Source organism: Bombina bombina, chromosome 4, assembly GCF_027579735.1.
Source record: "Bombina bombina isolate aBomBom1 chromosome 4, aBomBom1.pri, whole genome shotgun sequence".
Lineage (NCBI taxonomy): Eukaryota > Metazoa > Chordata > Amphibia > Anura > Bombinatoridae > Bombina > Bombina bombina.
This window is the reverse complement of record NC_069502.1, coordinates 810,532,557-810,556,808: the sequence shown is the minus strand read 5'-3', so window position 1 is coordinate 810,556,808 and position 24,252 is coordinate 810,532,557. Positions and strand designations below refer to the sequence as shown.

The window sequence follows — 24,252 nt, the reverse complement described above, 5'->3', positions numbered from 1 at the left end:
AGTACTGAAACGAGAATAAGTAGAGGTAATGGTATATAAGAGTATATTGTCGATCTGAAAAGGGAGGTAGGAGAAGAAATCTCTACGACTGATAACAGAGAACCTATGAAATAGATCCCCTAGAGGAAGACCATGGTATTCAAATAGGCAATACTCTCTTCACATCCCTCTGACATTCACTGAACTCTGAGAGGAAAACCGGGCTTCAGCCTGCTGCGAAGCGCATATCAACGTAGAATCTTAGCACAAACTTACTTCACCACCTCCATGGGAGGCAAAGTTTGTAAAAACTGAATTGTGGGTGTGGTGAGGGGTGTATTTATAGGCATTTTAAGGTTTGGGAAACTTTGCCCCTCCTGGTAGGAATGTATATCCCATACGTCACTAGCTCATGGACTCTTGCTAATTACATGAAAGAAATAGGCCCCTCCCACCATGTACTGGATGTCAGAGGGGCCTTAAGAAAGTACTCCTAGGAGTATCTGACTAGCCATGTGGAAACTAGGCCCCAAATAAAGACTTATCTCCCTCAGAGGAAAAATGTTCTATTTATGAAAACATGTAAACGTTTTGTCACTAAGTAATATGAGTATTAACATGAGTATTACCCTGTTTTGTAAGCATGATCCCAGTCGTTAAATCACTGCATCTAGCTTACCTCAAATACACAAGGCTCTGTCAGCATTTTCTAGAACTTATTCATCTCTCTAGAAATAAAATACTGAACATACCTCAAAGCAGGTAATCTGCAGACCGTTCCCCCAACTGAAGTTTTCCCATACTCTTCAGTTATGTGTGAGAACAGAGATGGACCTTAGTTACAAGCTGCTAAGATCATCAACCTCCAGGCAGAATTCTTCTTCTAATTTCTGCCTGAGAGTAAAACAGTACAACGCTGGTACCGTTTAAAAATAACAAACTCTTGATTGAAGGTAAAACTACACTAAGTCACCACATATCTCTTGATACTTCCTATCTTGTCGAGAGCTGCAAGAGAATGACTGGAGGTGGGGGTTAGGGGAGGAGCTATATAGACAGCTCTGCTGTGGGTGTCCTCTTGCAGCTTCCTGTTGGGAAGGAGAATATCCCACAAGTAATGGATGAACCCGTGGACTGGATACACCTTACAAGAGAAAAGACAAGACAATAACACCTACTCTGAATTTCAAATAAGCAGTAAAAAAAATTCTGTCAAATTAATTTTTTCTTCCCTTTTTCCGCCCCCCTTTATCATGTGACAGACATCTGTCAATCACAGACTATTATACATATGCACATGCTCAGTAGGCGCTTGTTCCCCAGAAAGTGTGTATATAAAAAGACTGCAAAATTTGAAAATGTAAGTAAATTTGAAAGTATCATAAAACTGAATGCTCTTTCTGAATCATAAAAGTTTATTTGAGTGTCCCTTTAAATAATTATTGCTTATGAGCACAAAACATTTAGTTTTATTTTTTTTAGAAATGTTTGCATTTATGCCATATATTCTTTACTTGCAATGAAGACCAGATTATCACTTTATATAAAAAGGTAATATATAATAAGTAGAATAAACTTTATTAGGGAACATACACATAGACATGTACACTCACCTGTGCTCTGTTTCCAGCAGACACATCTCACACATACACTCACCTGTGCCTGCAACCCTCACATGTCGCTCACATACACTATCTGTGCCCTGTTTCTCACAGACTTGCCACACAAACACTCACTTTGCCCTACATCCCTCTCAAGTGTCACACATGTAAACTGCTTTCCTTAGATATGTCACACGTACACACACCTATCCCCTCCATCCCAGACATGTCACACACTTACACTCACCTGTGCCCTGCGTCCCTCTGAAGTGTCACCCATATACACTCACCTATGCCCTGCATCCTTTAGACATATCACACACGTACAATCACATGTGCCCTGCTTCCCACATACATGTCACACACACACACACGTGCCCTACTTCCCACGGACATGTCACACACACTCACGTGCCTTACTTAACAGACATGTCACACACATACACTCACATGTGCCCTGCTTCCCTCAGACATGTCACACACATGTGCCCTACTTTCCTCAAACATATGACACACATACACTCATGCGTGCCCTGCTTCCCTCAGACATGTCACACACGTACAATCACACATGCCCTACTTCCCTCAGACATGTCACACACGTACACTCACACGTGCCCGACTTCCCACAGACATCTCACACACGTGCACCCACTTGCACCCTGCGTCTCTCAGATATCTCACACACGTACACTCACTTACACCCTGCGTCCCTCAGACATGTCACACACGTACACTCACTTGCACCCTGCATCCCTCAGACATGTCACACACGTACACTCACTTGTACCCTGCGACCCTCAGACATCTCACACACGTACACTCACTTGCACCCTGCGTCCCTCAGACATCTCACACACGTACACTCACTTGCACCCTGCGTCCCTCAGACATCTCACACACGTACACTCACTTGCACCCTGCGTCCCTCAGACATGTCACACACGTACACTCACTTGCACCCTGCGTCCCTCAGACATCTCACACACGTACACTCACTTGCACCCTGCGTCCCTCAGACATCTCACACATGTACACTCACTTGCACCCTGCATCCCTCAGACATCTCACACATGTACACTCACACTGAACCCTGCGTCCCTCAGACATCTCGTACACTCACCTGTACTTATATTGGCACAAATTTCCTGCTCTGATGGTTGGACATTTCTTAGCCACTGATCTTCTGTTTGTCCCATGTTACATGAAATCTTAGCATCGTTTTCACCTTGGGGGAAAAAAAGAATAAATAAATAAATCGCTGAAATTTCCAAAATAAAATCAAACTCCTACAGTTAACTTAAAGGGACAGTTCACACAAAAAGTAATACATTTGTAAACATAATAGCAGGAAGTTAAGTACGTTAGTGCTGAACATTCTGTGTGAATCGTCTGCATTTATAAATATTTTTTTAATGTCTGTTTACAAAGTACATTGCCTAAGCCCCTAAGAATATTTTCTGGATGTGCGGCCAGTCTGTTATTACTCCCTTTAGCGCATTGCGCATGCGCCGCCCCTCAAGCTTGTTATTCCCTCTTATCAAATATATAGGTTTTAAAATAACACTTTATTAACATATATGCAAATGGACAAAAAACAGTGTATAAGACACTAAAATGGATTGCCAGAGATGGGTATGTGCACTTCCAAACTCCTTTGAATCACTAATGATCTAACACAGAGCTCAGCACTCATAGTAGCGGTTTGATATATACCACAGTATCTGCACTGGGGGTTGATTGCTATAGAAGGGATTGAATACTAATATAGTGCTATGCACTTTTGTGATTGGAAAAATCTGGCGAAGGCAGTTTGAAAAACTGCATAGTTAAAACACCACATAGTACGCTTAGAAATATGCTAGCTATTCCCTCATCATAGTGAGATACATCTATGTTGAATATGATTACAAACATAAAAAGGTTATTATAAATAGGCATGTAAGAGATTTATTTCTCAGTGCACCATTGATTCATATTGAAGGTATTTAACAGATGAATAGTATTTAGTATACATAACTCACTAAGCATTCCACTACCAGTGTGTCATACTGTATATTATTGAATGTGTGTGAATTTGTGTGTATTGAGTTAGTCTGTTCCAATTTAACTATAGGAAACTAGCTAGAAATCGGCTGACTTTGTTCAATCAAAGCAATACGCAGGCAGGAGGTCGCCTTTGAGCGCATAGGGTGTCTGCTATCAGATGTGACTATGATTGAACTGGCATATGTATGATACTGAGATATACAGATAGCCGTCTGTCTAAGCCTTCCTATATTGAATATAACTAATAACCCACACTACCTCTAGGTCCACACAGCCCTCATGTTTTTAATTGGTAAGACACCGATTTGGGATTAGTGATTCAAAAGAGTTTGGAAGTGCACATACCCATCTCTGACAATCCACTTTAGTGTCGTTTTTGTCCATTTGTATATATGTTAATAAAGTGATATTTTAAAACCTATATATTTGATAAGTTAGTGTCTAATTCAACACTGGGCTTAAATGCCATAAACCCTCTATAGTTCCCTAACCTCCCCTTATTCCCTCTTATGTCAGAGCTATAGTAACAAGCTTTTGTTAATCAAAGTTTGGAGAAGTGTTGAACATGTGCATCAGATGAGCTGTGCCTTATGACCTGTGTGCACATTACATTTATTAATCTGCAACGCTCGGAGAAGGGGGGGGGGGCAATAGTGGGGGAAAGGATGTACTGCTGTCAAACCTGCTGAAAAACAGAATTTATGCTTACCTGATAAATTTCTTTCTCCAACGGTGTGTCCGGTCCACGGCGTCATCCTTACTTGTGGGAATATTCTCTTCCCCAACAGGAAATGGCAAAGAGCACAGCAAAAGCTGTCCATATAGCCCCTCCTCAGGCTCCACCCCCCAGTCACTCGACCGACGGTTAGGAGAAAAAAAGGAGAAACTATAGGGTGCCGTGGTGACTGTAGTGTATAGAGAAAGAAATTTTTCAAACCTGATTAAAAAACCAGGGCGGGCCGTGGACCGGACACACCGTTGGAGAAAGAAATTTATCAGGTAAGCATAAATTCTGTTTTCTCCAACATTGGTGTGTCCGGTCCACGGCGTCATCCTTACTTGTGGGATCCAATACCAAAGCTTTAGGACACAGATGAAGGGAGGGAGCAAATCAGGTTACCTAAACAGAAGGCACCACGGCTTGCAAAACCGTTCTCCCAAAAATAGCCTCCGAAGAAGCAAAAGTATCAAATTTGTAAAATTTGGCAAAAGTGTGCAGAGAAGATCAAGTCGCTGCCTTACATATCTGATCAACAGAAGCCTCGTTCTTGAAGGCCCATGTGGAAGCCACAGCCCTAGTGGAGTGAGCTGTGATTCGTTCAGGAGGCTGCCGTCCGGCAGTCTCATAAGCCAATCGGATAATGCTTTTCAGCCAGAAAGAAAGAGAGGTAGCAGTAGCTTTTTGTCCTCTCCTCTTACCAGAGTAAACGACAAACAAGGATGAGGTTTGTCTAAAATCCTTTGTTGCTTCTAAATAGAACTTTAAAGCACGGACTACATCTAAATTGTGTAACAAACGTTCCTTGCTTGAAACTGGATTCGGACACAGAGAAGGAACAACTATTTCCTGGTTAATATTCTTGTTGGAAACAACTTTCGGAAGAAAACCAGGCTTGGTACGCAAAACGACCTTATCTGAATGGAACACCAGATAGGGTGGATCACACTGCAAAGCAGATAATTCAGAAACTCTTCTAGCAGAAGAAATAGCAACCAAAGACAGAACTTTCCAAGATAGTAATTTGATATCTATGGAATGTAAAGGTTCAAACGGAACCCCTTGAAGAACTGAAAGAACTAAATTTAGACTCCAAGGAGGAGTCATGGGTCTGTAAACAGGCTTGATTCTGACCAAAGCCTGTACAAAAGCTTGTACATCTGGCACAGCTGCCAGGCGTTTGTGTAACAAAACAGATAAGGCAGAAATCTGTGCTTTTAGAGAACTCGCTGACAACCCTTTATCCAAACCATCTTGGAGAAAGGAAAGAATCGTAGGAATTTTAATTTTACTCCAGGAGAATCCCTTGGATTCACACCAACAGATATATTTTTTCCATATTTTATGGTAAATCTTTCTAGTCACAGGTTTTCTGGCTTGGACCAGAGTATCTATCACTGTATTTGAAAATCCACACTTGGATAAAATCAAGCGTTCAATTTCCAAGCAGTCAGCTGCAGAGAAACTAGATTTGGATGTTCGAATGGACCTTGTACTAGAAGATCCTGTCTCAAAGGTAGCTTCCATGGTGGAACCGATGACATATTTACCAGGTCTGCATACCAAGTCCTGCGTAGCCACGCAGGAGCTATCAGAATCACCAAGGCCTTCTCCTGTTTGATCCTGGCTACGAGCCTGGGAAGGAGAGGAAATGGTGGAAACACATAAGCTAGGTTGAACGACCAAGGCGCCACTAATGCATCCACTAGAGTCGCCTTGGGATCCGTGGATCTGGACCCGTAGCGAGGAACCTTGAAGTTCTGACGAGACGCCATCAGATCCATGTCTGGAATGCCCCATAATTGAGTTAACTGGGCAAAGACCTCTGGGTGGAGTTCCCACTCCCCCGGATGGAAAGTCTGACGACTCAAATAATCCGCCTCCCAGTTGTCTACTCCTGGGATGTGAATCGCAGATAGGTGGCAGGAGTGATCCTCCGCCCATTTGATGATCTTGGATACCTCTCTCATTGCCAAGGAACTCTTTGTTCCTCCCTGATGGTTGATGTAAGCTACAGTCGTCATGTTGTCCGACTGGAATCTTATGAATCCGGCCTTCGCTAGTTGAGGCCAAGCCCGGAGCGCATTGAATATCGCTCTCAGTTCCAGGATGTTTATCGGGAGAAGGGACTCTTCCCGAGACCATAGACCCTGAGCTTTCAGGGAGTCCCAGACCGCGCCCCAGCCTAATAGACTGGCGTCGGTCGTGACAATGACCCACTCTGGTCTGCGGAAACTCATTCCCTGAGATAGGTGATCCTGAGTCAACCACCAACGGAGTGAGTCTCTGGTTACCTGGTCTACTTGAATCTGGGGAGACAAGTCTGCATAGTCCCCATTCCACTGATTGAGCATGCACAGTTGTAATGGTCTTAGATGAATTCGAGCAAAAGGAACTATGTCCATTGCTTCAACCATCAATCCTATTACTTCCATGCACTGAGCTATGGAAGGCTGCAGAATAGAGTGAAGAACTTGACAAGCGTTTAGAAGCTTTGACTTTCTGACCTCTGTCAGGAAGATTTTCATTTCTAAAGAATCTATTATTGTTCCCAAAAAGGGAACTCTTGACGGGGACAGGGAACTCTTTTCTACGTTCACCTTCCACCCGTGAGATCTGAGAAAGGCTAGAACAATGTCTGTATGAGCCTTTGCCTTGGAAAGAGACGACGCTTGAATGTCGTCTAGATAAGGTGCCACTGCAATGCCCCTCGGTCTTAGAACCGCTAGAAGGGACCCTAGCACCTTTGTGAAAATTCTGGGAGCAGTGGCTAAACCGAACGGAAGAGCCACGAACTGGTAATGTTTGTTCAGAAAGGCGAACCTTAGGAACTGATGATGATCTTTGTGGATAGGAATGTGTAGGTACGCATCCTTTAAATCCACGGTAGTCATATATTGACCCTCCTGGATTGTAGGTTAAATTGTTCGAATGGTTTCCATTTTGAATGATGGAACTCTGAGGAATTGGTTTAGAATTTTTAAATCCAGAATTGGTCTGAAAGTTCCCTCTTTTTGGGGAACTACAAACAGGTTTGAGTAAAACCCCTGACCTTGTTCCTCTGTTGGAACTGGGTGTATCATTCCAATCTTTAGCAGGTCTCCTACGCAATGTAAGAATGCCTGTCTCTTTATCTGGTCTGAAGATAAGCGAGACATGTGGAACCTTCCCCTTGGAGGAAGTTCCTTGAATTCTAGAAGATAACCCTGAGAGACTATTTCTAGTGCCCAGGGATCCGGAACATCTCTTGCCCAAGCCTGAGCAAAGAGAGAGAGTCTGCCCCCTACTAGATCCGGTCCCGGATCGGGGGCTACCCCTTCATGCTGTCTTGGTAGCAGCAGCAGGCTTCTTGGCCTGTTTACCCTTGTTCCAGCCTTGCATTGGTTTCCAAGCTGGCTTAGCCTGGGAAGCGTTACCCTCGTGTCTAGAGGCTGCAGAGTTAGGAGACGGTCCGTTCCTGAAGTTACGAAAGGAACGAAAATTGGACTTATTCTTAGCCTTAAAAGGCCTATCCTGTGGGAGGGCATGGCCCTTTCCCCCAGTGATGTCTGAAATAATTTCCTTCAATTCTGGCCCAAAAAGGGTCTTACCTTTGAAAGGAATATTAAGCAATTTTGTCTTGGAAGATACATCCGCCGACCAAGACTTTAGCCAGAGCGCTCTGCGCGCCACAATTGCAAACCCTGAATTTTTCGCCGCTAACCTCGCCAATTGCAAAGCGGCATCTAAAATAAAGGAATTAGCTAACTTAAGTGCGTGAATTCTGTCCATGACTTCCTCATATGGAGTCTCCATATTAAGCGACTTTTCTAGTTCATCAAACCAAAAACACGCCGCCGTAGTGACAGGAATAATGCACGAAATTGGTTGGAGGAGGAAACCTTGCTGAACAAAAATCTTTTTAAGCAAACCCTCCAATTTTTTATCCATAGGATCTTTGAAAGCACAATTGTCCTCAATGGGAATAGTCGTGCGTTTGGCTAGCGTAGAAACTGCCCCCTCAACCTTAGGGACTGTTTGCCATGCGTCCTTCCTTGGGTCGACCATGGGGAACATTTTCTTAAATATAGGAGGTGGGACAAAAGGTATTGGAAAAGCATCAGGGTGCACCGGGACCTCTAGAAATTTGTCCATTTTGCACAATTTTTCTGGAATGACCAAAGAGTCACAATCATCCAGCGTAGATAGTACCTCCTTAAGTAAGGCGCAGAGATGCTCTAACTTAAATTTAAAAGTCACAACATCAGGTTCTGCCTGTTGAGAAATTCTTCCTGAATCAGAAATTTCTCCCTCCGACAAAACCTCCCTCACTGCCAATTCTGACTGGTGTGAGGGTATGACAGATAAATTATCGTCAGCGCACTCTTGCTCTACTGTATTTAAAACTGAGCAATCATGCTTTCTTTGAAATGCTGGCATTTTGGATAAAATATTAGCTATAGAATTATCCATAACTGCCGTTAACTGTTGCATAGTAACAAGCATTGGCGCGCTAGATGTACTAGGTGTCGCCTGCGCGGGTATAACTGGTGTTGACACAGAAGGAGAGGATGATGCACTATCCCCACTACCTTCACTTGAGGAATCATCTTGGGCAACCTTATTAAATGTGACAGTACTGTCCTTACTCTGTTTGGACGCCATGGCACAATTATCACATACATTTAAAGGGGGGACCACCTTGGCCTCCATACATACAGAACATGTTCTATCTGAAGGTGCAGACATGTTAGACAGGCTATTAATGCAATAAAACCGTTTTTAAACAAAACCGTTACTGTCTCTTTAAATGTTAAAAAGAGCACACTTTATTTCTGGATATGTGAAAAACTATGAAGGAAATATCCGATCTTTACCAAATTAATTTGCACCCTAGTGTCTTAATGCCTTAAAAGTATTGCACCCCAATTTTCAGACTTGTAACCCTTTAAATGAGGAAACCGGAGCTGTTTTATCAATTAGCAACTTTAAACCACTACAGTCCCAGCCACAGCGTTTGCTGCGACTTCACCTGTCCTTAGGGGTTATACGATACCAAAATAAGCCTTCCAGGAACGTTTATACTGGCCACCAGACCCTCTCACATGAAGCTGCATGCACTGCATCCAAAATAAACTGCGCAATTATGGCGCGAAAATGAGGCTCTGCCTACTAGAGAGAAAGGCCCTTCCTAACTGGGAAGGTGTCTAAACTACTGCCTGGCGCCCAAAAACGTTCCCCAATACCTAGGTTATGCAAAATCACTTCAAACCTCATATAAATATTGAATAAAGCAATCGATTTAGCCCACAAGAGTGTCAACCAGTAAATAGCCCATTAATAAGCCTTCATTCTGTCATGAGTCTAAGAAAAACAGAATTTATGTTTACCTGATAAATTACTTTCTCCAACGGTGTGTCCGGTCCACGGCGTCATCCTTACTTGTGGGATATTCTCTTCCCCAACAGGAAATGGCAAAGAGCCCAGCAAAGCTGGTCACATGATCCCTCCTAGGCTCCGCCTACCCCAGTCATTCGACCGACGTAAAGGAGGAATATTTGCATAGGAGAAACCATATGATACCATGGTGACTGTAGTTAAAGAAAATAAATTATCAGACCTGATTAAAAAAACCAGGGCGGGCCGTGGACCGGACACACCGTTGGAGAAAGTAATTTATCAGGTAAACATAAATTCTGTTTTCTCCAACATAGGTGTGTCCGGTCCACGGCGTCATCCTTACTTGTGGGAACCAATACCAAAGCTTTAGGACACGGATGAAGGGAGGGAGCAAATCAGGTCACCTAGATGGAAGGCACCACGGCTTGCAAAACCTTTCTCCCAAAAATAGCCTCAGAAGAAGCAAAAGTATCAAACTTGTAAAATTTAGTAAAAGTGTGCAGTGAAGACCAAGTCGCTGCCTTACATATCTGATCAACAGAAGCCTCGTTCTTGAAGGCCCATGTGGAAGCCACAGCCCTAGTGGAATGAGCTGTGATTCTTTCAGGAGGCTGCCGTCCGGCAGTCTCATAAGCCAATCTGATGATGCTTTTAATCCAAAAAGAGAGAGAGGTAGAAGTTGCTTTTTGACCTCTCCTTTTACCAGAATAAACAACAAACAAGGAAGATGTTTGTCTAAAATCCTTTGTAGCATCTAAATAGAATTTTAGAGCATGGACAACATCCAAATTGTGCAACAAACGTTCCTTCTTTGAAACTGGATTCGGACACAAAGAAGGCACGACTATCTCCTGGTTAATGTTTTTGTTAGAAACAACTTTCGGAAGAAAACCAGGTTTAGTACGTAAAACCACCTTATCTGCATGGAACACCAGATAAGGAGGAGAACACTGTAGAGCAGATAATTCTGAAACTCTTCTAGCAGAAGAAATTGCAACCAAAAACAAAACTTTCCAAGATAATAACTTAATATCAACGGAATGTAAGGGTTCAAACAGAACCCCCTGAAGAACTGAAAGAACTAAATTGAGACTCCAAGGAGGAGTCAAAGGTTTGTAAACAGGCTTGATTCTAACCAGAGCCTGAACAAAGGCTTGAACATCTGGTACAGCTGCCAGCTTTTTGTGAAGTAATACAGACAAGGCAGAAATTTGTCCCTTCAAGGAATTAGCAGATAATCCTTTCTCCAAACCTTCTTGAAGAAAGGATAGAATCTTAGGAATTTTTACCTTGTCCCAAGGGAATCCTTTAGATTCACACCAACAGATATATTTTTTCCATATTTTGTGGTAAATTTTTCTAGTTACAGGCTTTCTGGCCTGAACAAGAGTATCAATGACAGAATCTGAGAACCCTCGCTTTGATAAGATCAAGCGTTCAATCTCCAAGCAGTCAGTTGGAGTGAGACCAGATTCGGATGTTCGAACGGACCTTGAACAAGAAGGTCTCGTCTCAAAGGTAGCTTCCATGGTGGAGCCGATGACATATTCACCAGATCTGCATACCAAGTCCTGCGTGGCCACGCAGGAGCTATCAAGATCACCGATGCTCTCTCCTGATTGATCCTGGCTACCAGCCTGGGGATGAGAGGAAACGGCGGGAATACATAAGCTAGTTTGAAGGTCCAAGGTGCTACTAGTGCATCCACTAGAGTCGCCTTGGGATCCCTGGATCTGGACCCGTAGCAAGGAACCTTGAAGTTCTGACGAGAGGCCATCAGATCCATGTCTGGAATGCCCCATAATTGAGTAATTTGGGTAAAGATTTCCGGATGGAGTTCCCACTCCCCCGGATGAAATGTCTGACGACTCAGAAAATCCGCTTCCCAATTTTCCACTCCTGGGATGTGGATTGCAGACAAGTGGCAGGAGTGAGTCTCCGCCCATTGAATGATTTTGGTCACTTCTTCCATCGCCAGGGAACTCCTTGTTCCCCCCTGATGGTTGATGTACGCAACAGTCGTCATGTTGTCTGATTGAAACCGTATGAACTTGGCCTTTGCTAGCTGAGGCCAAGCCTTGAGAGCATTGAATATCGCTCTCAGTTCCAGAATATTTATCGGGAGAAGAGATTCTTCCCGAGACCAAAGACCCTGAGCTTTCAGGGGTCCCCAGACCGCGCCCCAGCCCACCAGACTGGCGTCGGTCGTGACAATGACCCACTCTGGTCTGCGGAAGCTCATCCCCTGAATAATAAAAACTACAGTTAAACACTAAAAAACTCTAAGCCATCTCCGTGGAGATGTTGCCTGTACAACGGCAAAGAGAATGACTGGGGAAGGCGGAGCCTAGGAGGGATCATGTGACCAGCTTTGCTGGGCTCTTTGCCATTTCCTGTTGGGGAAGAGAATATCCCACAAGTAAGGATGACGCCGTGGACCGGACACACCTATGTTGGAGAAATGGCTTACCGATCCCCAAGAGGGAAAATGACAGTCTTCTAGCATTACACAGTCTTGTTAGAAAATGGACTAGTCATACCTTGAGCAGAAAAGTCTGCAACCTGTTCCCCCCAACTGAAGTTCTCTGGGCTCAACAGTCCTGTGTGGGAACAGTAATTGATTTTAGTTACTGCTGCTAAAATCATACTCCTCTTTTAAACAGAACTCTTCATCTTTTCTGTTTTAGAGTAAATAGTACAAACCGGCACTATTTTAAAATAACAAACTCTTGATAGAAGAATAAAAACTACAACTAAACACCACATACTCTTCACCATCTCCGTGGAGATGCTACTTGTTCAGAGCGGCAAAGAGAATGACTGGGGGGTGGAGCCTGAGGAGGGGCTATATGGACAGCTTTTGCTGTGCTCTTTGCCATTTCCTGTTGGGGAAGAGAATATTCCCACAAGTAAGGATGACGCCGTGGACCGGACACACCAATGTTGGAGAAACGTGTGGCTGCATTGTATATCCTGCAAAGACTGCTGTGTAACAGTGAACATAAATCACCTTTACAACCTTGAAAAATTCCTATGCGCAATAAACATTAGAATGTTGACTGCACAAAACATCTCTATAGAATTGATGAGACTGGGACAGGCTGTGTAATACAACCGCTAGACTGGGAGAGAAATCACTGCAGCTAAAATTCTCACAGCCTGCTTGACACCAGAAACATGATACACAAGACTAGGTAGTGAGCATATGATGGCTAAGGTACTTGCTACAAAACAAATTCTCACAGCCTGCATGACACCAGAAACATAATACACAAGACTAGGTAGTGAGCATATGATGGCTAAGGTACTTGCTATAAAACAAATTCTCACAGCCTGCTTGACACCAGAAACATAATACACAAGACTAGGTAGTGAGCATATGATGGCTAAGGTACTTGCTACAAAACAGATTCTCACAGCCTGCTTGACACCAGAAACATGATACACAAGACTAGGTAGTGAGCATATGATGGCTAAGGTACTTGCTACAAAACAGATTCTCACAGCCTGCTTGACACCAGAAACATGATACACAAGACTAGGTAGTGAGCATATGATGGCTAAGGTACTTGCTACAAAACAGAGATTCTCACAGCCTGCTTGACACCAGAAACATAATACACAAAAGACTAGGTAGTGAGCATATGATGGCTAAGGTACTTGCTATAAAACAAATTCTCACAGCCTGCTTGACACCATAAACATGATACACAAGACTAGGTAGTTAGCATATGATGGCTAAGGTACTTGCTACAAAACAGATTCTCACAGCCTGCTTGACACCAGAAACATGATACACAAGACTAGGTAGTGAGCATATGATAGCTAAGGTACTTGCTACAAAACAGATTCTCACAGCCTGCTTGACACCAGAAACATGATACACAAGACTAGGTAGTGAGCATATGATGGCTAAGGTACTTTCTACAAAACAGAGATTCTCACAGCCTGCTTGACACCAGAAACATGATACACAAGACTAGGTAGTGAGCATATGATGGCTAAGGTACTTGCTACAAAACAAATTCTCACAGCCTGCTTGACAGCAGAAACATGATACACAAGACTAGGTAGTGAGCATATGATGGCTAAGGCACTTGCTACAAAACAAATTCTCACAGCCTGCTTGAAAGCAGAAACATGATACACAAGACTAGGTAGTGAGCATATGATGGCTAAGGTACTTGCTACAAAACAGATTCCCACAGCCTGCTTGACACCAGAAACATGATACACAAGACTAAGTAGTGAGAATATGATGGCTAAGGTACTTGCTACAAAACAGATTCTCACAGCCTGCTTGACAGCAGAAACATGATACACAAGACTAGGTAGTGAGCATATGATGGCTAAGGTACTTGCTACAAAACAAATTCTCACAGCCTGCTTGACAACAGAAACATGATACACAAGACTAGGTAGTGAGCATATGATGGCTAAGGTACTTACTACAAAACAGATTCTCACAGCCTGCTTGAAAGCAGAAACATGATACACAAGACTAGGTAGTGAGCATATGATGGCTAAGGTACTTGCTACAAAACAGAGATTCTCACAGTCTGCTTGACAGCAGAAACATTATACACAAGACTAGGTAGTGAGCATATGATGGCTAAGGTACTTGCTACAAAACAGATTCCCACAGCCTGCTTGACACCAGAAACATGATACACAAGACTAAGTAGTGAGAATATGATGGCTAAGGTACTTGCTACAAAACAGATTCTCACAGCCTGCTTGACAGCAGAAACATGATACACAAGACTAGGTAGTGAGCATATGATGGCTAAGGTACTTGCTACAAAACAAATTCTCACAGCCTGCTTGACAACAGAAACATGATACACAAGACTAGGTAGTGAGCATATGATGGCTAAGGTACTTACTACAAAACAGATTCTCACAGCCTGCTTGAAAGCAGAAACATGATACACAAGACTAGGTAGTGAGCATATGATGGCTAAGGTACTTTCTACAAAACAAATTCTCACAGTCTGTTTGACACCAGAAACATGATACACAAGACTAGGTAGTGAGCATATGATGGCTAAGGTACTTGCTACAAAACAGATTCTCACAGCTTGCTTGACACCAGAAACATGATACACAAGACTAGGTAGTGAGCATATGATGGCTAAGGTACTTGCTACAAAACAGAAATTCTCACAACCTGGTTGACACCAGAAACATGATACACAAGACTAGGTAGTGAGCATATGATGGCTAAGGTACTTGCTACAAAACAAATTCTCACAGCCTGCTTGTCACCAGAAACATGATACACAAGACTAGGTAGTGAGCATATGATGGCTAAGGTACTTGCTACAAAACAGATTCTCACAGCCTGCTTGACACCAAAAACATGATACACAAGACTAGGTAGTGAGCATATGATGGCTAAGGTACTTGCTACAAAACAGATTCTCACAGCCTGCTTGACACCAGAAACATGATACACAAGACTAGGTAGTGAGCATATGATGGCTAAGGTACTTGCTACAAAACAGATTCTCACAGCCTGCTTGACAGCAGAAATACAGACGTTGAATGCACAAATACAGAGGTGAGAAGTTCAGATACAATGATTTCTGTTAACTAAACCAGGGGCTAATACTGAAAGTTGATTGAGACTATTCTGTTACGGAGCATATGTTGAGAAGAGCCTTTCCTAAATACTTTGAAAATCTGTGAAGAGTTAAGGTGCTGACATTTACAGTGAGAAATTGCCTATTTTATAAAAGAGCACCTTTTTACGGCCTAATTCAGCAGGCCATTGTTGGGAATTCTGTAAATTTTCATTGGAAAATCAAGCATGGGACATTTTATAATGTTGTAACATATGTGTCATTTATTGGGAGATTTTTATGAAATTTGCTATTTTTTTATATACTGTAATTGTATTATTAAATGCACTGTTATTGAACTACATAGTTCAGTGTGTATGCTAGTGTGAATGTGGTTGGAACGATTGATTTTAAAGTGAGGTATTATTTTACAATCCAAAAATAAAATTTGTCTGTTTATGCTTAAATTGATTTCTGAATTTCACTTTTAAGTAGCAAATAGGTTTTGTGTATAGGAGCAACACGTATATCAAATTTAAGAATTATCGATATTACCTACAGCTTTAATGGCCAGACTTATACATTTTCTGGAGGATCATCAAGCTTGATGGCTCGCAAAGAATGAAACAAGTTAAAAAAAAAAAAAAACTTTTCATATTACAATTATGATTATTCATCCATTTTGATTGTTAATAAGGTGCTATTACTGCTAAGTAGCGCTCTCTCCTGAGTGAACTGGTCCTTTAAAAAGGCTAAGAGCATTTACACCACAGCAGAGGGTCAAGTTTGTTTAATATACAACATGAGGCTTATTGCTGGTGTGCACAAAGCATTTAGTTTTATTTATTAGATTGTTGTATTTATAACAGATATTCTTTACTTGTAATGAAGACCAGAATATCACTTTATATAAAAAACATATATATAATATGTAAAATAAACTATATTAGTGAAAATATGCAAATAAATATTTCTCGAATGTCTAGAAATGAACTATGTTATCAAAAGTATTATAATGTAATAAAATTACTTCAGTCAGAAAACTACATTTTATAACTATTGCTTGTGTGCACAAAATGAAGCAGTTATTACTTTTAACCTTTTTCAAGAATCTAATTTTAAAATAAAATTTATGTCCCTTTGACGCATTAAAATGTCTGTAAATGTTAAATATCGGTCTATCTATGAGTGTCTTTATCTATATGGGGTATTGTAAGGCTAACAAATTTGTACATGATGACTTAACTCTTGATTTCCCAAAGGACTCTACACCAGTCTCAGTAAATCCTGTATTATTTAGAAGGTAAATTAAAATGAGAACATGGCCTATAAATATAAAAAAGATAAAACAATACTATATTAGAAATCTAACATTTTGAAATGTACTGCTAAGGCACGTGTACCCTCTGCAGTGTGGTGTCATATGATAACTTAGGTCTTGCTAACGATCTATAGCACACGGCAAACAAATGTCACAGAATCACTGCTGGTGCACGGTGTAAACTCGTCCATAGAGGCGCCTAGCAACCAGTAAAAAGGAGACTTATTTACATGTTTAGGACTAAGCTAGCACAGCAGTCAAATAACAAGTTAGTTCTTTGAAAAAACATGTTTATAATGCTATTTATGTTTGCACAATTTTATGAGAAACTTGTAGGTTACTTTACTGGGAGTCCCATGGTCAGGCACGTGCACTAACCTTTGCTCTGGGTCCAATGTCACCAAGAGAGGATGGAGTTAAAAAAGCTATTCATTCCCCAAAATAAATGTATATATTTTAACAAATATCTATGTCAATATCTGCGTCCTTCAGACATGTCACACATATACACTCAAAACAACAGGGTAGGTATAAGATACAACGCTCAAATCTCAAATGCTGTTCCCAAAAGGTAAGTGTACCTCCTAACATCAAACCAAAATAGAAAAAGAACAAGGGGATATGGGAACGCACTGTACAAAACAGCATATGAGAGGTAAAGAACTATATAAGGAACGTGGATTACACAAGAGTATAATAAAAAAGTTTATATTTGTTTATAATTGTATTACAATAAGCGATGCCGGCATCTGTTACAAAGTAAAATAGTACAATTAAAATAGGATAAGAATCAACATAAAATATAAAACATCAGTGTGTAGTGCTGTAAGTAACTATAAAAATAATAATATGTTGCAAAGTAACACAATGTTAAAATTTAAACAGAGTCAATGTTACCGTCCTTTCACAATCAGGCCAGTGATTAGAGTGTCTAATCCAGCTGTTTATATGAATGCAGGTATGACTTGGAAAATTCCCTCTGCGTTGTTTTTAAAACAGCGAAAAACTTGCAAGAATCTTCTGGCTTGTATCCAATGACTGTGAGTTAAATTTCAATGACACATTCACAGCCGTATTTGCGGGATGTCCCGTGCTGTGGACCGGTTCCGGTCAGGAGGTCAAAGTGCAGGAGTAATGATAAGCAACGACAGACTTCGTTTCTTTGAAGTAAAAATGAATCAGACTGCTTTTAACAAATGTGGGTCATGGGTGGGAATTACGCATATAGAGTCAATTCATATATTAAAGAGGCTCAATGCACCGCACCTACCGCATATGTACGTCAAGCAGTTGTATTGCAAGTGAAGTTTGTAACAGTGTCCATATTATTCAGATTCCAGTGCTGGACAGAAGAAAGTAGATCATGGGTATGATGGTATTTCCAGGAAAAAACAACTCTGTGAATTAGAGTTGGTCTCAACCACCTTACCTACTACTTAATTTCACAAGTTATGAGCAAATTTCTACGCGTTTCAGCCTAGTCAGGCCTTTATCAAGATGCTCATTATGGTCTTTCATGAATTTAAATACACTGTGGTTCTCTGTGATTGGATCAGAGAGGGTCATGTGATTAGATGAGAGAAAGTCATTTGATTAGATGAGAGAAAGGCATGTGATTAGATGAGAGAAAGGCATGTGATTAGATGAGAGAAAGTCATATGACTGGGTTTTACCATGATTTTTCACAGTTTAATCAACATTCGTTATATGTTTATAAATACCTCAACATTTTGTTCTATTTTGATGAATGTTAGAACTAATGAGGATTGGAGTGAAAGCATTTAGATTGTGCAGTAGATCTATATACCAGAGATAATACAAAAAATTGTACATGAAATATTTCCATGAAAGATTATGGAAAAATATGAAAAAATATTATATATATATATATATATATATATATATATATATATATATAAAACCACTAGCAGTACGTATTTGCAACAAAAAACTTTTTTAGTGGTGATTAAGTCGTGAGTATGGTTAACTCTAAAAATATTGAAGTGAAATACTATAGAAATATGATAATATCAAAAACACATCCTTATTTGAAAGACGTATCTTTTTTTGAGAAACATATCCTTTTTTGAAAGACATATCGTTTTTTGAAAGACATATCGTTTTTTGAAAGACATATCTTTTTTTGAAAGACATATCTTTTTTTGAAAAACTTATCTTTTTTTGAAAAACTTATCTTTTTTTGAAAAACTTATCTTTTTTTGAAAGACATCTTTTTTTGAAAAACGTAGTTTTTTGAAAAACATATCGTTTTTTGAAAGACATCGTTTTTTGAAAGACATCTTTTTTTGAAAAACGTAGTTTTTTGAAAAACATAACGTTTTTTGAAAGACATATCGTTTTTTGAAAAACATATCTTTTTTGAAAAGCATATCGTTTTTTGAAAGACATATCGTTTTTTGAAAGACATCGTTTTTTGAAAAACATATCTTTTTTGAAAAGCATATCGTTTTTTGAAAGAAATCGTTTTTTTGAAAGACATATTTCTTTTTTTGAAAGTCAGATCTTTTTTAGGAGTTACATCTTTTTTTGATTGTTAAATCTTTTTTTGAAAGGCATGTCATTTATTAAGGTACTTTGAAGTCTAGATTATAAAATTGAGGTCTAATTCAGAATTAAGGCCATACGGGTGAAGACTTTTATAGTTGTATATAAATTCCGCTTCTTTCTTGGTGAGGAGTGTGTTCATATTTCCTCCTCTATTGCCTAAATTCATCTTTTTAATTCCCCAGAATTTAAAATGTTTCAGGTTACTAGAATGTTTCTCTTTAAAATGTGCATAAAGATTAGTGTCAACAGATTCGTGTTCAATTTTTAATATGTGTTCACGTATTCTGTCTTTTAACATTCTGCTCGTTTGTCCGAAGTAAAATAATTTACAAGAGCATTGAATGCAATAGATAATGTTTTTGTCTGTACATCTAATCAGTTCTCTAATTTTAGTGAACTGACCCGTCGTAGTGGACTTAATTTCTTTTATTTTTGAGCTATATTTGCAGGACTTGCATGAATTGCACGGGTAGAAACCAACAAGTGCTTCACCTTCGAGATCTCTATCATTTTTTGTTTTATTCTTTTTGAATTCGCTAGGTGAAAGCCAATTCTTTAGATTTTTTGTTTTTTTAAAGATAACATCCGGACGGTTTTTTAATCTGTGACCTAGAACTTGGTCTTGTTTTAGGAGATACCAGTGTTTTTTAAGTATCTTTTTTTATCTCTGAATGTTGTACACTATAGTTAGTGATAAAAGGTATGAATAGATTGTCTAGGTTATTCTCCTCTAAGTTGTGCTTTTTAAGAGGATTTCTTTTTTCTTTGTTTTTTGTGATCAAAAGTGATTCTCTGTCTATATTGGCAACTTCTTTCTGTGTCCTCTCTATTAGTCTAGGGTCATATCCTTTGTCAATGAATCTGGTACTGAGGATTTCTGATTGTGATTTATAGGTATCTAAGGAGGAACAGTTCTTTTTTACCCTCATGAACTGACTTTTAGGGATGTTTAGTTTCCACTGAGCCAGGTGACAACTTTCAAAGTGGACATAATTGTTGGCATCAATGTCTTTGAAGTAGGTTTGGGTATGTACCTGGTTATTTATTATTTCTACTTCAATGTCTAAGTAGTGGATTTTATGACTACTGTAATCGTGTGTGAATGAGATGCCCATGTTATTAGTATTGATATCTATCATAAAGGATTCGAGAAGCTCTATGTCTCCTCTCCATATTATAAAAATGTCATCTATGTATCTGCAATAGTGCACAAGGTTCGCCCCCCATGGGCCATTATAGATATTTTGTTCTTCAAACTGACCCATGAAAAGATTAGCATAACTGGGGGCGAACCTTGTGCCCATTGCAGTACCCTTTATTTGCAAGTAAATTTCTTAATTGAACATGAAACTGTTGTTGTTTAAAATGAAGTGGATACAATCCAATATAAATTTATTTTGACTTGTGGGTAAATTTTTATCTTTATATAGATATGCTTTAATAGCTGATAGACCAATGTTGTGTGCAATGTTGGTGTACAGTGAGTTGACGTCACAAGGATGTAATTCTCGTGCCAAGATAAATTTTTGATATAATTTAAAAAATGGGTAGAGTCCTTTAGGTATGATGGTAAATCTACGACGTATTTTTGTAAAAAGAAGTCAACATATTGTGAGACATTGGATGAAATGGATTCAATCCCTGAAATAATGGGGCGGCCTGGAGGGTTTGTGAGATTTTTATGGATTTTTGGGAGAAAATAGAAGGTAAGAAATTTAGGATGGGTTACAGATAGAAAATCAAATTCGGAATTGCTTATAATTCCTAGAGTTTTGGCCTCTTTTAAAATACTACTCAATTCTTGTTCTTGTTTACTCAGGGGATTCATTTTGAGTCTTTTGTATGTTGATGTATCGTGTAGAAGTCTGTTTGATTCCTCTATATAATAACTGGTGTCCATTATTACAATGCCCCCCCCCCCCCTTTGTCAGCTGGTTTTACTGTTATATCGTTATTATTTTTCAGATTATTTATAACTGTAATTTCTCCTTTACGGAGATTATTTTTGAAATATTTGTTTTCGTTTATTGAATCTAGATCTTTTTTGATGTTTTGTTCGAAAAGTTTTATATGTTCACTCTTTTCATTTGTTGGAAAAAAATCTGATTTTTTCTTAAAATTTGTGTGAACAAAACTATCGTTTGTTGAAAAAGTTTTATTTTGTAAAGGGTTCTTGATGAAATATCTTTTTAGTGTCAATTTACGGATGTATTGATTGATGTTTATCAGAGTCTCGAATTTGTTCAATTTGCAAGAGGGAGCAAAGGATAACCCTTTACTTAGGACCTTTTCTTGTTTTTCATCTAGGGTAATTTTACTTATGTTAAAGATACCAGTATTTTTGGGTTCTATTTTCTGAATGTTTTGTTTAGAGGTTCTTCTCCCTCTTCTACCTCTAGCCTTCTTTTGTTTTGAAAATTTCTTTGTGGTTTTATTGGTTCTATATGTTCTTTTGAGGTCCCCGCTCTTGCGGGGGATTCCCCTAAAAAAGGTGCATTATGAATCATTTCTGTTTGTTTACCGGTGTTAGGATTCCTACTGTTGAAATGAGTCTTATTTTTGTTCTGGTATGGTGTGTGTTGTAATGCCGAGAATCTATTTTTCAGTGGTATTCTCCAATTTTGGTTCTCATTGTGAAAATGTTCACGGCTTTCAATATGATGATCATAGAAGTTTCTGTTTTGCCTATTGTCATAATTGTTCCTGTATTGGAATCTATTTCTATTGTCATAATATTGTTGGTCATATTGGTGTTGTGGATGGAAATTTCTATTGTAATTCCTGAAATTTCTGGAATCATTATAATGGGATACGTAAGGTGATCTGTTATGGTGAAAATTAATTTCTTCAAAATTTTGGGCGCCTCTTCTTTGGTATGGTTCTCTTATAACGGGTAATATGTATTGTTGATCAGAATGATCTTTAAAAGAATGTCTCTCTCTGTTATCATCTCTCTGTATATTCTCCTTATTTGTGTAAGATTGGTAGTAGTGGGACTGTCCCCTATTTAAGTGAGATTTATTGTCTTTCTTATTAGTAGAGTTATGTATTTTGGTGTTGGGATTATTGCCGCTTTTGCTAAATATTTGTGCTGGTTCTTTTCTAAAGTTTTGCACAACGTCACTTATATCATTAGTGGGATTTGTGTTATCTGTGTTTTCTTCCTCATCTTTTCTATAGTCTTCTAAATCCCTATTAAATTTTGAATTTTTTTGTATGATAATGGTTTCCTTATGTTCGGAGAGTCTTTTAACAATTTCTAATTGGATGTTTTTATCTTCCTCGTTAGTTTCTAAGCTCGTCAGTTTATTTTTAGAAATATCCATCTCTTTTTTAAAGTCCGTTAGTTGCATTTGTCTAGCCTTGATGATTATTTTCATCAAGTTTGTAGAGGCTACTTCCAACACCTCATACCATTCCTTAGACAATATTTCAGGTAAAGTGAATGTACAGTTCTTTTTTAATCTAAGGCCTCTTGGTACCATTTTTTGATCTATATAATTGTGCGTGTATTTCATCTCAAGAACATATTTAATTTCTTTAAGGAGATTTTTCTCAAGATCATAGTATAAATCTTCGGTATTATCAATTTCTAAAAGATCGTTTGTAGTGAGTTTTGTGTTTGAAGCAATATTTTTAAGAATAATCTCTCTTTGAGCAAAGATATCCATAGTGAATGTCTATATCTGAAAAAACAGAATTTATGTTTACCTGATAAATTACTTTCTCCAACGGTGTGTCCGGTCCACGGCGTCATCCTTACTTGTGGGATATTCTCTTCCCCAACAGGAAATGGCAAAGAGCCCAGCAAAGCTGGTCACATGATCCCTCCTAGGCTCCGCCTACCCCAGTCATTCGACCGACGTTAAGGAGGAATATTTGCATAGGAGAAACCATATGGTACCGTGGTGACTGTAGTTAAAGAAAATAAATTATCAGACCTGATTAAAAAAACCAGGGCGGGCCGTGGACCGGACACACCGTTGGAGAAAGTAATTTATCAGGTAAACATAAATTCTGTTTTCTCCAACATAGGTGTGTCCGGTCCACGGCGTCATCCTTACTTGTGGGAACCAATACCAAAGCTTTAGGACACGGATGAAGGGAGGGAGCAAATCAGGTCACCTAAATGGAAGGCACCACGGTTTGCAAAACCTTTCTCCCAAAAATAGCCTCAGAAGAAGCAAAAGTATCAAACTTGTAAAATTTGGTAAAAGTGTGCAGTGAAGACCAAGTCGCTGCCCTACATATCTGATCAACAGAAGCCTCGTTCTTGAAGGCCCATGTGGAAGCCACAGCCCTAGTGGAATGAGCTGTGATTCTTTCGGGAGGCTGCCGTCCGGCAGTCTCGTAAGCCAATCTGATGATGCTTTTAATCCAAAAAGAGAGAGAGGTAGAAGTTGCTTTTTGACCTCTCCTTTTACCGGAATAAACAACAAACAAGGAAGATGTTTGTCTAAAATCCTTTGTAGCTTCTAAATAGAATTTTAGAGCGCGAACAACATCCAAATTGTGCAACAAACGTTCCTTCTTTGAAACTGGTTTCGGACACAGAGAAGGTACGATAATCTCCTGGTTAATGTTTTTGTTAGAAAACAACTTTTGGAAGAAAACCAGGTTTAGTACGTAAAACCACCTTATCTGCATGGAACACCAGACAAGGAGGAGAACACTGCAGAGCAGATAATTCTGAAACTCTTCTAGCAGAAGAAATTGCAACTAAAAACAAAACTTTCCAAGATAATAACTTAATATCAACGGAATGTAAGGGTTCAAACGGAACCCCCTGAAGAACTGAAAGAACTAAATTGAGACTCCAAGGAGGAGTCAAAGGTTTGTAAACAGGCTTAATTCTAACGAGAGCCTGAACAAAGGCTTGAACATCTGGCACAGCTGCCAGCTTTTTGTGAAGTAACACAGACAAGGCAGAAATCTGTCCCTTCAGGGAACTTGCAGATAATCCTTTTTCCAATCCTTCTTGAAGGAAGGATAGAATCTTAGGAATCTTAACCTTGTCCCAAGGGAATCCTTTAGATTCACACCAACAGATATATTTTTTCCAAATTTTGTGGT

General features: G+C 39.6%; 1 protein-coding gene across 1 annotated transcript in view; it reads right to left on the bottom strand.

Moving 5' to 3' along the window:
• LOC128657074 (gastrula zinc finger protein XlCGF26.1-like) overlaps positions 1 to 24,252 on the bottom strand; it is a 226,567-nt gene that overhangs the window by 28,390 nt on the left and 173,925 nt on the right. The window contains exon 9 of the mRNA XM_053711306.1: positions 2,704 to 2,808. Coding sequence (XP_053567281.1) covers positions 2,704 to 2,808 — 105 coding nt within the window. The remainder of the gene's footprint in view (positions 1 to 2,703; positions 2,809 to 24,252) is intronic.